At 44.2% G+C, this 16,728-nt stretch overlaps 1 protein-coding gene and 1 pseudogene across 4 annotated transcripts in view; one reads left to right on the forward strand and one right to left on the reverse strand.

The window, feature by feature from the left end:
- Positions 1 to 16,728, forward strand: part of BAZ1B (bromodomain adjacent to zinc finger domain 1B) — an 82,789-nt gene that overhangs the window by 7,228 nt on the left and 58,833 nt on the right. For all 3 annotated transcript variants that reach the window (XM_035280114.3, XM_078355033.1, XM_035280123.3), the window contains exons 2-4: positions 7,428 to 7,544; positions 8,479 to 8,623; positions 15,882 to 16,083. In XM_035280114.3, coding sequence (XP_035136005.2) covers positions 7,428 to 7,544; positions 8,479 to 8,623; positions 15,882 to 16,083 — 464 coding nt within the window. The remainder of the gene's footprint in view (positions 1 to 7,427; positions 7,545 to 8,478; positions 8,624 to 15,881; positions 16,084 to 16,728) is intronic.
- On the reverse strand, positions 2,459 to 3,152 carry LOC118149254 (ubiquitin-conjugating enzyme E2 N pseudogene; annotated as a pseudogene). Its single transcript, XR_013528958.1, has one exon. The product of XR_013528958.1 is annotated as a ubiquitin-conjugating enzyme E2 N pseudogene (transcript).

Consider the following 16,728-nt stretch of genomic DNA (forward strand, 5'->3'; position numbering starts at 1 on the left):
TGAGGCAGGAGATTCACTTGAACCTGGGAGGCAGAGGTTGCAGTGAGCCAAGATTGCACCACTGCACTCCAGCCTGGCGACAGAGCGAGACTCTGTCTAAAAAAAAAGAAAAAGAGCTAGAAGAAGACGTCATGAGGTTTTAAGCCTCTTTCCGGAAGTGACATATATTACATCTTCTTACATGTATTGGCCGAAACAAGTCACGTGGTCAGGCTTAATGTTAATGGGGAAGAGAAGTACATTTTTCTCTTCAGGGACCTTGCAAACAAGCCACATGGCAGTGGGTGGAGATGTAAAATCCTCTTATGGAAAGGAGGTGAATAGTTAGAAACTAATACAATATATCACATTTGAAGGTTCAAGGAATGTTTTCTGGGAAAAGTTATTTTTGAGATCTAAAGGATAATTAGAATTTAGTTAGATGAATAATAGAGGACTGTGTATTCTTGGCAAGGAAGGTGTGATGAGTTCGTGATTGTGTGAGTTTGAAGGTTCTTGATTTTTTTTTTTTTTTTTTTGAGACAGATTATCACTCTGCCACCTAGGGTGGGAGTTCAGTGACGGTATCTCAGCTCACTGCAACTCGTTCAAGCACTTCTCCTGCCTCAGCTTCTCAAGGAGCTAGGATTACAGGCGTCCACCACAACGCCTGGCTAATTTTTGTATTTTTATTAGAGACGGGGGTTTCACCATGTTGGCCACCCTGGCCTCAAACTCTTGACCTCAAGTGATCTGCCCTCCTTGGCCTCCCGAAGTGCTGGGATTACAGGCATGAGTCACTGCACCTGGCCGAAGGTTTTTGATTTTTAAAACGTAAAAGGTTCACACTGGCTAGAGTGGAGAAGTGGGATTGGGGATGAGTTGCCTAGTAAGTAGTGAGAGATAACGGAAAGGATGGCATCACACTAGCACTTGTGAGGTGGGCTGAGGAGTTTCCTCTGGGCTTTAAATTTAGTGGAGGCTTTTGAAAAATTCGAATATGAAAGGAAACAGGCTTTTAGATTTAGAAAGATTACTGTGGCTGCACTGTTTTTATATTTTTGTTTTTGAGACAGGGTCTTGTTCTGTTCTCCAGACTGGAGTACAGTGACACGATCTCAGTTCACCACAACCTCTGCCTGCTGGGCTTGAGTGATTCTCCTGCTTCAGCCCTCTGTGTAGCTGGGATTATAGGCGCATACCTCCATAGCTGGCTAATTTTTTTGTAATTTTAGTAGAGATGGGATATCACCATGTCGGCCATGCTGGTCTTAAACTCTTGGCCTCAAGTGATCTGCCCGCCTCAGACTCACAAAGTATTGGGGTTACAGGGGTGAGCCACTGCACCTGACTTGCAGTGTTGAGAATAGATCTCCAGTCTTGAGACTAGCAGCATCTTGACGGTGACATGGCTATTACAGTAGTCTAGGTAGGTGACTGGGTTTGATGGCTCATGCCTATAATCCCAGCGCTTTTCGAGGTTGAGGCAGGTGGATCACTTGAAGTCAGGAGTTTGAGAGTAGCCTGGCCAACATGGTGAAATTCTGTCTCTCCTAAAAACACAAAAGTTAGCAGGGCGTGGTGGCGCATGCCTGTAATCTCAGCTACTTGGGAGGCTGAGGTAGGAGAATTCGCTTGAACGTGGGGGGTGGAGGTTGTGGTGAGCTGAAATCGTGCCACTGCACTCCAGCCTGGGCAACAGAGTAAGACTGTTTCAAAAAAAAAAAATCTTGGCAGTAGATAATGGTTTGAATAAACTTACTAGCCTTTGAAGTGGAGAAAAAGCACAATGGATAGATTTCAGAGACAAATGATTATTATTATTATTATTATTTTTTGGACAGAGTCTTGCTCTGTTGCCCAGGCTGGATTACAGTGGTTTGATCTCAGCTGACTGCAGCGTCTGCCTCCCGGGTTCAAACGATTCTCCTGCCTCAGTTTCTCAAGCAGTTAGGATTATGGACGCGCACCACCACACAGGCTAATTACTGTATTTTTAGTACAGATGAGGTTTTACTGTGTTGGCCAGGCTGGTCTGGAACTTCTGACCTCAGGTGATACGCTTGCCTCAGTCTCCAAAAGTGGTGGGATTATAGGCATGAGCCATCGTGTCCGGCCAATGATGTGGATTTGACAAGATTTGGTGATTGATTGGGGAAGAGTCGAGGATAATGTTTGGTTTTCTACTGGATTATAGTGTTATTCTCTGAAATAGAGAACCCTGGAAGAGGAACAGGTGTTTATTTCTTTATTTGTGTCGGGGGCAGGGTTGGGGGAGTTGTGTGTGGAGGGAGGGAAAGTGTTCCCTTTGGACAGTCTTTTTTTTTTTTTAAGACAGTCTTTTGTTGCCCAGTCTGGAGTGCAGTGGCACCATCTCAGCTCACTCCAACCTCTGCCTCATGGGCTCAAGTGATCTCCTATCTCAGATCCCTGAATAATTGGGACTACAGGCCTGTGCCACCACTTCCAGCTAATTTTTTGTTTTTTTTTTCTTGTTTTTTGTTTTTTGTTTTTTTTTTTTTAGATTTGCTAATGTGCATTTAATCACCAAAGGACTGAAGATGTCTGGGCTTTTTTATTCTGTAATGTTTCTAAGACTGTGTCCATTAAATGCAAACAAAAAGGAAGAAGTCTTGGCAGAACAGGAGAAGTGATGCACACTTGATGATCTGATCAGTTTAAATATTATTCATGGCATATAGCCTAGTCCATGCTCTAGCTGTTTCTATGGCTTGGGCTTCGTTGGTCTTCCACTGCTCCGCTACATCATTTGCTAATGGATCATCTGGATTAGGAGCACTTAACAAGGCCTGGATCGATAGCAGAACTGTGTGGATCTGCAGTGCTGGGGGCCACTTATCTTTCAAAATATCTAAACATATTCTTCCCAACTTGTCTACATTAGGATGATAAATTTTGGTCATGAAACGTACTTTAGGGGCTGCCATTGGGTATTCTTCTGGAAGGAATAGTTCAAGTTTAAAAGTCCCTCCCTCAAAGGGGGAATCCTGAGGGCCAGCAATGACCACATGAAAATAACGGGCGTTGCTCTCATCTGGTTCTGCTTTGATGCCAGGAACTGGTTCTGCCAGCAAACGCTGGGTTTCCTTGATGATCCTGCAGGGCAGCCCGGCCATCTTGTCAGAACCCGAGTTCGGCCTCTGGTCTCGTCCTTCTTGTTTTTTTTTTTTTTTTTGTAGAAATGGGGTTTTGTTGCCGGTGTCTCATGCCTGTAATCCCAGCACTTTGGGAGGCTGAGGCTTTGGGAGGTCAAATGGAAAAGATGGAGTTTCACTCTTGTTGCCCAGGCTGGAGTGTAATATTGGGATCTCAGCTCACTGCAACCTCTGCCTCCTAGGTTCATGCAATTCCCCTGCCTCAGCCTTCTGAGTAGCTGGGATTACTGGTGCATGCCATCACGCCTGGCTAATTTTTAGTAGAGATGGGTTTTTTTTTGTTTTGTTTTGTTTAGAGATGGGGTTTTACCATTTTGGCCAGGCTGGTCTCGAATTCCTCACCTCCTGCCTTGGTCTCCCACGGTGTTGGGAGTACAGGCGTGAGCCACTGTGCTTGGCTGACTCCTACTTTTTAAAGTAACAGCTCTAGGTTGAACATCCCAAATCCACAAATTAGAAATGCTCCAAAATTTGAAGGTTTTTGAGCCTCAAGATGATCCCCAAAATGCTCCAATGAGCATTTTTGATTTTTGATTTTTGGGCTTGGGATGCTAAAGTAGTAAGTATAATGCCAATCCTCCAAAATCTGAAAGAAATTTGCAATTCAAACTACTCCTGGTTCTAAGCATTTTGGATAAGGAATCCTCAACCTGTAATAATGAAAACTTACTGTTGTCTCTTTAAGAGAGCAGTATTCGTTGGCTGGCAGTGGGTCACGCCTATAATCCCAGCACTTTGGGAGGCTGAGGCAGGGGGATCACAAGGTCAGGAGTTTGATACCAGCCTGGCCAACATGGTGAAACCGTCTCCACTAAAAATATAAAAATTAGCCGGGCCTGGTGGCACATGCCTGTAGTCCCAGCCACTCGTGAGGCTGAGGCAGGAGAATCGCTTGAACCTGGGAGGCAGAAATTGCAGTGAGCCAAGATGGCACCACTGCACTACAGCCTAGGCGACAGAGCACAACTTCATCTCCAAAAAAAAAAAAAAGAAATATTCATCAATGTAGTTTCTCTTACATTCTCTCTGATGGCACAGTGAGTTTCTTTTTTTTTTTAATCATTTTTTGTAAAGATAGAGTCTCGCTATGTTGTTCAGGCTGGTCTTGAACTCCTGGGCTCAAGGGATCCTCCCACCCTGTCCTCCCAAATGATGGGTTACAGGCCTGAGCCACTATGCCTGCTGGAGCTTCTTAAATTTGGGTAAATAGTGTGTTAGAATGTTACCAAGCTTTTTGCAAGTTTAAATCCGTCCACTTACTGATTCCTTCTCTATCCTTATTTTACTACCCATCCCCTCCACTCCCCTAGTGTAGCAGGCAAAACTGCCTTGTGATAATGCCCTATGGAAGCCATTCTGTTGCTCTTCTCTGGGTGTAGGCTTGAACATTTTTCAGCGGTTGGATTTGCCTGGCTGTCTGTGGAAGTCTGGCTCAGGCTTTTACTCATACTGTGTATTTTATGTAATCACTTAGATGTTAGCATCAGCCCTGCTAAGGAAGTGGACTTATTACTTCAGTTTTAACAGATCTGGAGAAGGATCCACAATGAACAAAGACGCTTATACTATTTGGTTACTATTTTGGATTCCCTGTGGTTTGTTCTTGTTTGCCTTTTTGCTGATTAAAACCCTGGAAAACCAAGCATCTATGTTCATTAAACATGAGGTCGGGCACGGTGGCTCACACCTGTAATCCCAGCACTTCGGGAGATTGAGAGAGGAGGACTGCTTGAGCCTAGGAGATCAAGACCAACCTGGGCAACTTGGTGAGAACCCAACTCTGCAAAAGTTAAAAAATTTAGCTGAACATGGTGGTGTGTACCTGTAGTCTTAGCTACTCAGGAGGCTGAGGCGTAGGATTGCTTGATCCCAGGAGGTCAAGGCTACAGTGAGTCATGATCCCACCACTACACTTAAGCCTGGGTGACAGAGTAAGACCCTGTGTCAAAAATAAATAAATAAAAACGAGCTAGGTGCTTCGGTGTGAGCCTGTAATCCCAGCTATTCAGGAGACTAAGGCAGGAGGATCTCTTGAGCCCAGGAAATCAGGCCAGCCTGGACAGCATAACAAGGCCTTGTCTCTGTCTCTAAAAACAAAAATTAGAATATTTGTTTAGTTGTTAGGTAGTATTATAGAGGAAGCTGTTTAAATACTTTAATTTCAACCGCTATAAAACGGGTCACTTGGAATATACAGGTATTGTTCGCTAACTTTCTACTCAGTTGATTTTCTTACATAGCATCTGTTGCTTAGCATAAATTACTTACTTGCCATTTGAATTTGCAAGCGACCAGCTGATGCTGAATTCTGGTTGGTTTTGTGTGGAAAGTTAGTTGCTGTATTTATGCTACCAGCTTGATGTTTTCTTTCCCTCATCTCCCTCACGAAGACTTTAAGTGGCTAGTAAATGAATGTAAGTTTTACTGGAGATACCATAGAGACTGGATAACTATTATTTCAGAAGTACTTTTCAGAATCCTTTTTTTTTTTGAGACGTCATCTCGCTCTGTTGCCCAGGCTGGAGTGCAGTGGCACCATCTTGGGTCCCTACAACCTTTGCCTCCCGGGTTTGAGCGAATCTCTGGCCTCAGCCTCCCAAGAGGCTGGGATTACAGGTCTCAATCTCCTGGCCTTGTGATCCTCCCACCTCAGCCTCCCAAAGTGCTGGGATTACAGGTGTGACCCACTGCGCCCAGCCACTTTTTTTTTTTTTTTTTTTCCGACGAAGTCTGACTCTTGTCGCCCAGGCTGCAGTGCAATGACACAATCTTGGCTCACTGCAGCCTCCTCCTCCTGGGTTCAAGGGATTCTCCTGTCTCAGCCTCTTGAGTAGCTGGGATTACAGGCGCCTGTCTTCACGTCCAGGTAATTTTTGTATTTTTAGTAGAGATGGGTTTCACCATGTTGGCGAGGCTAGTCTCAAACTCCTGACCTTGCCCGCCTCGGCCTCCCAAAGTGCTGTGATTCCAAGTGTGAGCCACCACACCTGACCTTTTCGGAATACTTCCGTATTTTATGAAATGTATTTTTTAAACCGGCGGTATCCAATCTTTTGACCACATTGGAAAAAATATTGTCTCAGGCCACACATAAAATACACTAACGCTAACAATAGTTGATTTGCTAAAAAACTACACAAAACTCATGGTTTTTTTTTTTCTTTGAGACGGAGTTTTACTCTTGTCTGCCCCAGGCTGTAGTGCAGTGGGATGATCTCACCTCATTGCAACCTCCACCTCACGGGTTCAAGTGATCCTCCTACCTCAGCCTCCCGAGTATCTGGGATTACAGGCGCATGCCACCACACTTGGCTAATTTTTGTATTAGTAGAGACGAGGTTTCACCATGTTGCCCAGACTAGTCTTGAACTCCTGACGTCAGGTGATCCACCTGCCTCGGCCTCCCAAAGTGCTGGGATTACAGGCGTGAGCCACCATGCCGGGCCAACTCATAATGTTTTAAGAAAGTTTATGAATTTGTATTGGGCTGTATTCAAAACCGTCCTGGGCCGAAGGTTGGGCAAGCTTGTAAACACTGAGAAGGAACAGATGTTTCCAACGTGGGCTGTAGGGCTGTGGGTAAATGGATCATAACGTACGCTCAGGGTTATTCCAAACTGCCTGTGAGACTGTGGCCTAGTCATCTCATCTTACCGTAGACCGATTTTTTTTTTTTAAATGGAGGTACAGTGGACTGATTCTTAAACTTGCAGACTATCTTTTCTAAAAATTTCACTTACCTTACATTGTTATTTCTTATGACTTGTGTTTTAATTTATCTTTACTTTTCCTTATGAAGTTTTAGTACAGTGTTAAGTCTTGTGTAATGAAAACTTTGGTGAATTGAGGAAATCACATTTGTACTAAAATACTAATTTTTTTGGTAAAGGATGAGAAACCATTCTTATTTTCAGTTTTTATTTTTTCGTGGAGGTGAGGTCTCACCATGTTGCCCAGGCTGGTCTCGAACTCCTGGGCTCATGATTTTCCCACCGTGGCCTCCCAAAATGCGGTTAGAGACATGATCATTCCAATCTATAAATCCCATGCAGTGCGCCCAGCCCATGATGATCCATTCTCATTATACTTTAGTCATAGTCATTTTGCTTTGGGCTCTGATTCCGCTTGAAGACCCTGATTCCATTTTTGTGTTCTCATGCTACACATTTTAAAAAGGATACTGCAGTTTTTTTTCTATATATAAATATCTTACGGGTATGGGCTAGTTGTTTCTGTTGCTTGCATATTGTTTTCCTGAACTGCTGCCAACAGAGAGTATGAAGCCCGCTTAGAAAGGTACAGTGAGCGCATTTGGACGTGCAAGAGTACTGGAAGCAGTCAGCTAACACACAAGGAAGCCTGGGAGGAAGAACAGGAAGTTGCTGAGCTGTAAGTAACAGAAGCATTGCCCTTTGGCACCATCTTCACATTGTTAGGGAAGGAGCGAATATTAACTCTAAAGCAGTATTTGTATTTAAATGTATAGGGCACAAATTAGAATATACTACATTGGTTTACTGTATGGGTTTCTGGGTTCCTTTGCCTAATGACATTTTGTTAGTAGCAGCGTGTGGAATATTATATAACTAAATAAATATGCACTTATTTAGGTATTTACCAGGCCTTTGAGTGTTTCTGCTCCATTCTTTCACCTTGTAAGTATGCTGGAAATGTAGTGTATTTTTATTTTTGAGATGGAGTTTCGCTCTGTTGCCTAGGCTGGAGTGCAGTGGCACGATTTCGGCTCACTGCAGCCTCTGCCTCCTGGGTTCAAGCAATTCTCACACCTCAGCATCCTGAGTAACTGGGAGGCCAAGGCGGGCGGATCACAAGGTCAGGAGATCAAGACCATCCTGGCCAATATGGTGAAACCCTGTCTCTACTAAAAATATGAAAACATTAGCTGGGTGTGGTGGCACACGCCTGTAGTCCCAGCTGCTCGGGAGGCTGAGGCAGGAGAATTGCTTGAACCCAGGGGGCGGAGGTTACAGGAGCCAAGATTGTGCCACTGCACTACAGCCTGGGCGACAGAGTGAGACTTCGTATCAAAAAAAAAAAAAAAGAGGGTACATGCAGTGGTGCATTTGTTTGATCCCAGCTCCCTGAGGCTGAGGTAGAAGGAGCGTTTGAGCCCAGGAGGTGAAGGCTAGTGAGCTATGATTGTATCACTACATTCCAGCCTTGGTGACAGCGAGAAATGTTTGGAAAAGAAAGGTATTTACCAGGACTTTAAGTGTTTCTGCTCCATTCTTTGAATTGACTTGAATTAAATCTCTGGATAAGTTTTTCTGTGCTTTCTTGATAACTAATAACATTTATTTAGTTTGAAGGAGGAGTTTCCTGCCTGGTATGAAAAGCTTGTCCTGGAAATGGTTCACCATAACACAGCCTCCTTAGAGAAGTTAGTGGATACTGCTTGGTTGGAGATCATGACCAAATATGCTGTGGGAGAAGAGTGTGACTTTGAGGTGAGTGCCTGTTTGTTTCTATTGACTTACCATCAGAATTAGAGCTGCCAACGTAGATTACAGAACACATTTCTGTGTATATAAAATTGTTATATTTAATATCAAGTATTAACACTTGATGTTAATACTTGTGTGTGTGTGTGTGTTTGTGTTTGTGTGTGTGTGTGTTGAGGTGGAGTCTTGCTCTGTTGCCCAGGCTGGAACGCAGTATGCTGTCTTGGCTCACTGCAGCCTTGGCCTTTTGGGTTCAAGTGATTCTCCCACCTCAGCCTTCTGAGTAACTGAGACTATAGGCACCTGCCACCATGCCCAGGTAGTTTTTGTATTTTTGGTAGCAACGGGGTTTCATCATGTTGGTCAGGCTGGTCTTGAACTCCTGACTTCAGATGATTGACCCACCTTGACCTCCCAAAGTGCTGGGGTAATAGTTGTGAGCCACCGCGCCCAGCCTAATACTTGATATTAGTAGTTAATATCAAGTGTTCTAAGGACTACATTTTATTTTTATTTATTTATTTGTTTAGAGACAGGGTCTTGTTCTGTCCCATAGTCTGGAGTGCAGTGGTGTAGTCATAGTTCACTGTAGCCTTGGACGGCTTAGCTTGTCATCCTTCCACCTCAGCCTTCGGAGTGGCTGGGACTACACGCAGGCATATGCAGTCTCCTGGCCTTGAACCCCATTCATCACTAAGTGTTTTAGTATTGTGATAATTGCTGTACTTAGTTGGATTAGTGAGTGCATCCTCTTTGCTTTGTCTTTTTCATACTTTTTTGATAATGCTGTTTTGCCTTTTTGGTTTTGATTTTTCTTTTCTTTTCTTTTTTTTTTTGGAGATAGGGTCTTACTCTTTACCCATGATGTAATAGTGCAGTGACGTGATCTCGGCTCACTGCAGCCTCCACCTCTCGGGCTCAAGCAGTCCTCCCATGTCATCCTCCCTGTAGCTGGGACCGGAAGTGTGTACTACCATGCCTAGCTAATTTTTTTTTTTTAGACAGAGTTTTGCTCTTATTGCCCAGGCTGGAGTGCAATGGCGTGATCTTGGCTCACTGCAACCTCCGCCTGCCAAGATCAAGTGATTCTCCTGCCTCAGCCTCCTGAGTAGCTAGAATTACAGGCGTCCGTCACCACGCCTGGCTAACTTGTATTTTTAGCAGAGATGGGGTTTCTCCGTGTTGGTCTGGCTGGTCTTGAACTCCTGACCTCAGGTAATCCGCCCACCTTGGCCTCCCAAAGTGCTGAGATTATAGGTGTGAGCTACTGTGCCTGGCCATGCCTGGCTCATTTTTTGTATATTTTATAGAGACTGGATTTCACCATGTTGCCCTGGCTGGTCTTTAACTCCTGAGCTATTCTCCCACCTTGGCCTCCGAAAGTGCTGAGATTACAGGCATTAGCCACTGTGCTCCGCCCATGCAGTGGCCATGCTCATGTTCTCCGTATCATCCCAGTTTCATTGTATGTGCTGGCAAAGTGAGCACATAATTCTTACTATGTTTAAAAGACTTTCAGACATGTTTAATCCAAGTCCTCACTATAATGAGAGGTGACTTTTTTCTTTTTCTACTTAGATTTGTTTTTTAATTATCCAGTCAAAATAGCTAAAGGATAACTATTATAAAGTGATACCTGATACTAAAGCAATCCCTATGTAATCTTGTGAGAGCTGAAAGTGAGATTCAGGAGAAAGAAGTAAACAGTTGTTAAATATCTATCTGTATGTACTTGACACTGGGCTAATTTCTTTACATAATGTCTTGCTGAATTTGCACAAAAATCTTGAGGTGGTAGGCAGCCTTATATATCTGAATGGTATGTCGTGGTTGATACATATTAGTTAAGAGTTCTTTCAGCCATATGTAGTGAAATTCTAATAGTGGCCCTTAGTTCTCAACCTTTAGTGTAATACTTAGCTACTGAAAATACATTATTTTGGCTGGGCATGGTGGCTCACACCTGTAATTCCAGCACTTTGGAGGCCAAGGTGGGCAGATCGCCTAAGGTCAGGAGTTCGAGACCAGCCTGGCCAACATGGTAAAACCCTGTCTCTACAAAAAATACAAAATTTAGCCGAGTGTGGTGGCGAATGCCTGTAGACCCAGCTACTTGGGAGGCTGAGGTGGGGGAATTGCTTGAACCGTCTTCAGCCCATTCCTTGAGAGTTCGGAAGGTCTAGGATAGGACCTAACGTTTTCAATTCTAACACTGCAGGGTAGTGATGATGCGGTCACTTGAGGCACAACACTTTTAGTAGCACTGGCTTAAACAAAAAGGACATGTGGTTATCTCACATAGTAAGTCTTAGATGTAGTTACTTCGAAGTTTGGCATAGAGGTTGAATATTACTGTCAAGGACCTAGACTTTGTCTTTCTCTTCTGTTCTTCTCAGTATGTTGAGTTCTGGCCCTTAGCTTTGTTGCCTCTTGGTTGTGAAATTGTAACTGTCTTCAGAGTGAGGGAATACTTACCAAAGCAGGCTAAGAAAATCTTTCCAGAAGCATATCTGGAAAAATCTTTCTAGAAGCATAAAATAGAAAGCGTCACCCTTTATCTTTATATGTTACTGGCTAGACTTTGGCTTACATAACCACCCAGAGCTGCAGCGGGGGCTGAGAAAGAGTATCTTCCTTTGTGTTTAAGTCTCAAAAGAGACAGGCTGGCAAGAGAGAAGAAGGAGGGAATAGCTCGGTAGCCAGATGAGTAGCAGTTTGTGCTACAATAGCCAGTACACGATGGGACCAAGATTCACAGCTCTCTCTCTGGTTTCGAAGTTCTTGTTCTTTCTTTGTTGAGGGGATTTCCTTTGACCCCTTCGTACCCCTGGCTAGTTCTTTTTTATTTGTCATGTCTGGCAGTGGGGTTTTGTTTATTTGTGTTTTTTTTAATTTTTTTATTTTTTGAGATTAAGTTTTGCTCTTATTGCCCAGACTGGTTGGCTCCCTGCAACCTCTCCCTCCTGGGTTCAGGCCGTTCTCCTGCCTTAGCCTCCCGAGTAACTGAGATTACAGGCGCTTGCCACCACATCCGGCTAAGTTCTGTATGTTTAGTAGAGACAGGATTTCACCATGATGGCCAGGTTGGTCTTGAACTCCTGACCTCAGCTGGTCCACCTGCCTCGGCCTCCCAAAGTGCTAGGATTACAGCCATGAGCCACCATGCCTGGCCTCTATGTGTTGTTTTTTTTCTTTTGGGACAGGGTCTCACTCTGTCTCTCAGGCTGGAGTTCAGTGATACAGTCATAGCTCACTGCAGCCTCAACCTCCCAGGCTCAAGCAGTCCTCCAGCCTCAGCCTCCTGAGTAGCTGGAACTGTAGGCACTTACCACCATACCTAGCTAAGTTATTTATTTATATATTTTTTGAGATGAAGTCTTGCTCTGTTGCCCAGGCTGGAGTGCCGTGGTGCGATCTTAGTTCACTGCAATCTCTACCTCCCAGGTTCAACTGATTATCTTGCCTCAGCCTCTGGAGTAGCTAGGACTCCTGGTGTGTGCCACCATGCCTGGCTAATTTTTTGTATTTTTAGTAGAGACGGTGTTTCACTGAGTTAGCCAGGATGGTCTCAATCTCCTGACCTCGTGATCCCTCTGCTTCGACCTCCCAAATTGCTGGGATTATAGGTGTGAGCCACCGTGCCCAGCTTGTTTTTTATTTTTTATAAAGAGATGGTGTGGTGTCTTGCCATGTTTCCCAGGCTGGTCTCAAACTCCTGAGCTCGTGTGATCCTCCCACCTTGGCCTTGTGACATACTGAAATTATAGGTATGAATCACCGTGGCTGGCCACTACTGGGTTCTCATAACATACTTTATATCAGTCAGTGTCCTGGCAGGAAACAGATGGCATACCCAAATGTAATTGAATTGAGTTTAACAAAGGGGCTGTTGACAGCAGACAGCAGTCTGATCAGGGTCAAGGAAAACTTAACAAGGAAAGATTAAGTACCTCATACCTATCAGCAGTTAGGGGAAACTTTATCATTTTTAAAAAACGTTTCCTGGCAACTTTCATTTAAGACTTTATCATTTCTAAACCCCAAGGAAACACAGGGAAGGAGTGGGTGCAGGAGCTAGAACAGAGAGGCTGTTGTTGTTGAAGAATACTTGGGTAGTGAGAGAAAACTATAACCAGTCTTCTAGGGAGGCATTTGGGAATAAACACCCCAGCGACACTTTGCTTTCGTCTTCTGGTTTTCTGCTCATGCTCCTGTGAACTGAACTTGCCAAAATCTAGATGGCAATGGGAGTCTTGGTGGAGGCTGTAAAGGTCAGCCTGTGTAAGCATAGAGCCAGGTAGAGAAGGATGGAAATAGATTTGAAGTGGCAAAACCAAAATATTTTGCACACATCTGCAAGGTGAAAGAAGAAATGTTTGAGGAAAGATGGGCTGAGTGGCTGCTGCCTGTAATCCCAGTATTTGGGAGGCTGAGGTGAGAGGATGGCTTGAAGCTGGGAGTTACAGACCAGCCTGCGCAACATAGGTAGACCTTGTTTCTACAGAAAATAACAAAAATTGGCTGTACGTGGTAGTGCATGTTTGTAGTCTCAGCTACTTAGAAGACAGACAGGAGGATCGCTTGAACCCATGAATTCAAGGCTACAGTGAGCTGTGATCGCACCACTGTCCTCCAGCGTGGGCAGCATAGCAAAAAAACATTGAGGAAAGGAAAGAGATAATGAGGTGGTATATATGTCCATAAACATGAAAATGTGTTTGAACTCATCAGTACTGCAGGAAATCAACTCACTGCAAATCCTCCGCCCCAGGGTTCAAGCAGTTCTCCTGTCTCAGCCTCCCGAGTAGCAGGAACTATAAGTGGGTGCCACCACACTGGGCTAGTTTTTGTATTTTTAGTAGAGACATGGTTTTACTGTGTTGGCCAGGCTGGCCTTGAACTCCTGGACCTTGTGATCCACCTGCCATGATCCCCAAAGTGCTGGGGTTACAGGCATGAGCTATTGCTCCCGGCTGAGGAAGCAACATTTAAGGTGAAACCTAAACGTTTAGTAGGATATATCCATGGGGGAAGGGGCATGGAGTATTTCAGGTGGAGAGAACTGGGTGTGTGGGGGCCCTTAAGCAAAAGGGAACTTGGATGGTCAGGAACAGGACTTCCCAGTGTTGACATTACAGACTTTGGGCCAGATGGTTCTAGTGAGGGCTGTCCTGTATATTGTTGGGTATTTAGCACCATACCTGGCCTCTGCCCACTACATGCCAGTGGCACCCTCTCAGTTGTGAAAATCAGACATTGCCATATGTCTGGGGGAAAGGAAAAGAGGGATGACAAAACTACTTCTGTCCTGTATTTGGAAAACCATTGTGCTGGGAGAACAGAGAAAAAAAATCCATGTGGCTAGACTATATCATGAGGGAGGATGGTGGGAAGGGTAGTATCACGTGGCCAAGGTCTAGATCTTTTGTGGGGTCTCAGAGGTTAGGTCATGGTTTGAACTCTGTTTTTGTTTTGTCATAAGGCTTACTTTGCAAAAATGATTTGAACTCTTTTCTGAGGTAGAGTGTCGCTCTTGTTGCCCAGGCTGGAGTGAGATGGTGCAATCTCAGCTCACTGCAACCTCCACCTCCTGGGTTCAAGCTATTCTCCTGCCTCAGCCTCCCAAGTAGCTGGGATTACAGGTACCCGCCATCATGCCTGGCTAATTTTTGTATATTTAGTAGAGACAGGTTTTGCCATGTTGGCCAGGCTGGTCTTGTACTGCTGACCTCAGGTGATCCATTGGTCTCCCAAAGGACTGGGATTACAGGTGTGAGCCACCGTGCCTGGCCTATTCTTTGTATTTTTAGTAGAGACAGGTTTCTCCATGCCGGCCTATTTTTTGTATTTTTAGTAGAGATGGGGTTTCTCCATGTTGGTCAGGCTGGTCTCGAACTCCCTACCTCAGATGATCCACTCACCTCGGCCTCCCAAAGTGCTGGAAATACAGACATGAGCCACCGCGCCCAGCCTATTTTTTCAATTTTCAGTAGAGATGGAGTTCACCATGTTCGCCAAGCTGCTCTTGAACTCCTGACTTCAGGTGCTGGGATTACAGGCATGAGCCACTGTACCCTGCCTGGTTTGAACTCTTTGTGAGCATTGGAAAACTTTCTAGAGGTTTTTTTATTTTTATTTTGTGAGATAAGGTCTTACTCTGTTGCCCAGGCTTGAGTGAGGTGGTGCAATCATGACTCACTTCATCTTCCCACCCTCAAGTGACCCTCTTACTTCAGCCTCCCTATTAGCTGGGGTCACTGGTGTGCACCACCTCACCTGGCAAGGTTTTTGTATTTTTTGTAGAGATGGGGTTTCACTATGTTGCCCAGGCTGGTCTTAAGTGCTGGGACTACAGCCATGAGCCATCATGCCTGGCCATTGTTTTTGTTTTCTTTTTTTTTTTTTCTTAACAGTGTATTTTGAAGAGCAGTTTTTAGTTTTATTGAGGCTGAATAGAAAAGCAAATAAACCTTAAATATATCTGTAATTATATTAAACATAAATAGTGTAAACATTTCAGTTAAAAGGTAGACATGGACTGTGTGTGGTGTGTGCCTGTAGTTCCAGCTTCTTAAAAGGCCGAGGCAAGAGAATTGCTTGAGCCCAGAAGTTCAAGGCCAGCGTCCGCAACAAAGCAAAATCTTGTTTCTTTAAAGCAACAACAAAACTTTGGGAGGCTGAGGCGGGTGGATCATGAGGTCAGGAGTTCAAGACCAGCCTGGCCAAGATGGTGAAACCCCGTCTCTACTAAAAGTACCAAAATTAGCTATGCTTGAACCTCCACCTGCTGGGTTCAAGCACATGCCTGTAGTCCCACCTACTCATGAGGCTGAGGCAGAAGAATGGCTTGAACCCAGCAGGTGGAGGTTGCATGAGCCGAGATCATGCCACTGCACTTAAGCCTGGGTGACAGAGAGACTGTGTCTCAAAAAATAAATAGATAAATAAATAAAATTTAAGTTCTTGACCTGTATTTGCATATTTTAGGCTGGTACAGTGATTGCCCTTTGGGTTTGTATAATTGGCAGAGTACATGAATCCTGAACCTAGATTGTGATCATTTCAGTTTTTAGGGTGCCATATTTCAACCTAGTAGTCTGAGAAATAAAGTTGGAAAAAATGCATTGTACTTAGATATTTACTATTTCAATCACTTTTTGTTAGGTGAGGGGGCATGTATATTGGATGATATATTGTAAACTTTATTTTCAGGTTTCTGGTCCTTACTTATTATCTCTGATTTTCTCTACTATCTCCTTTATAGGTTGGGAAGGAGAAAATGCTCAAGGTGAAGATTGTGAAGATTCATCCTTTGGAGAAAGTGGACGAAGAGGCCACTGAGAAGAAATCTGACGGTGCCTGTGATTCTCCATCAAGTGACAAGGAGAATTCCAGTCAGATTGCTCAGGACCATCAGAAGAAGGAGACAGTTGTAAAAGAGGAAGAAGGAAGGAGAGAGAGTATTAGTATGTTCGACACTAGTTTTTCTTAGTGCTTTATGCAATCCTATTTATTTCAGTAGGAACACATCTTTTAGGGTTCTCTAGCAACTAAATGTGTGATTGAGTTTTTATATAGACATGATTTTGTTCATTTATGATTCATAGAACAACTGAAATGTCTACAACATGAATCAAGGCTTACATCTCCCTAAAGAATTAAGACCATTGGGAAGTCGTTTCCTCTAGTTGCTTAGAAATCTGTGTGCAGGGCTGGGCGTGGTGGCTCATGCCTGTAATAGCACTTTGGGAGCCCTAGGAGGGTGGATCATCTGAGGTCAAGAGTTCGAGACCTGCCTGGACAACATGGTGAAATCCCGTCTCTACTAAAAAATACAAAAATTAGTTGGGCATGGTGGTGGGCACATGTAATCCCAGCTACTTGGGAGTCTGAGGCAGGACAATCACTAGGCATGAGGCAGAGGTTGCAGTGAGCTGAGATCACACCATTGTACTCCAGCCTGGGCAACAAGAGCAAAACTCTGTCTCAAAAAAAAAAAAAAAAATCTGTGTTCACGTTGCTAGCTACTCAAGATGGCGAGGAAAGTTGGCTTTCCTTTCGTCTTAAAAAGGAAATGTGTATGTATGCGTTGGTGGGTGATCCAGGTAGGA

The sequence above is a fragment of the Callithrix jacchus genome, chromosome 2 (genome assembly GCF_049354715.1).
Source record: "Callithrix jacchus isolate 240 chromosome 2, calJac240_pri, whole genome shotgun sequence".
Classification (NCBI taxonomy): domain Eukaryota; kingdom Metazoa; phylum Chordata; class Mammalia; order Primates; family Cebidae; genus Callithrix; species Callithrix jacchus.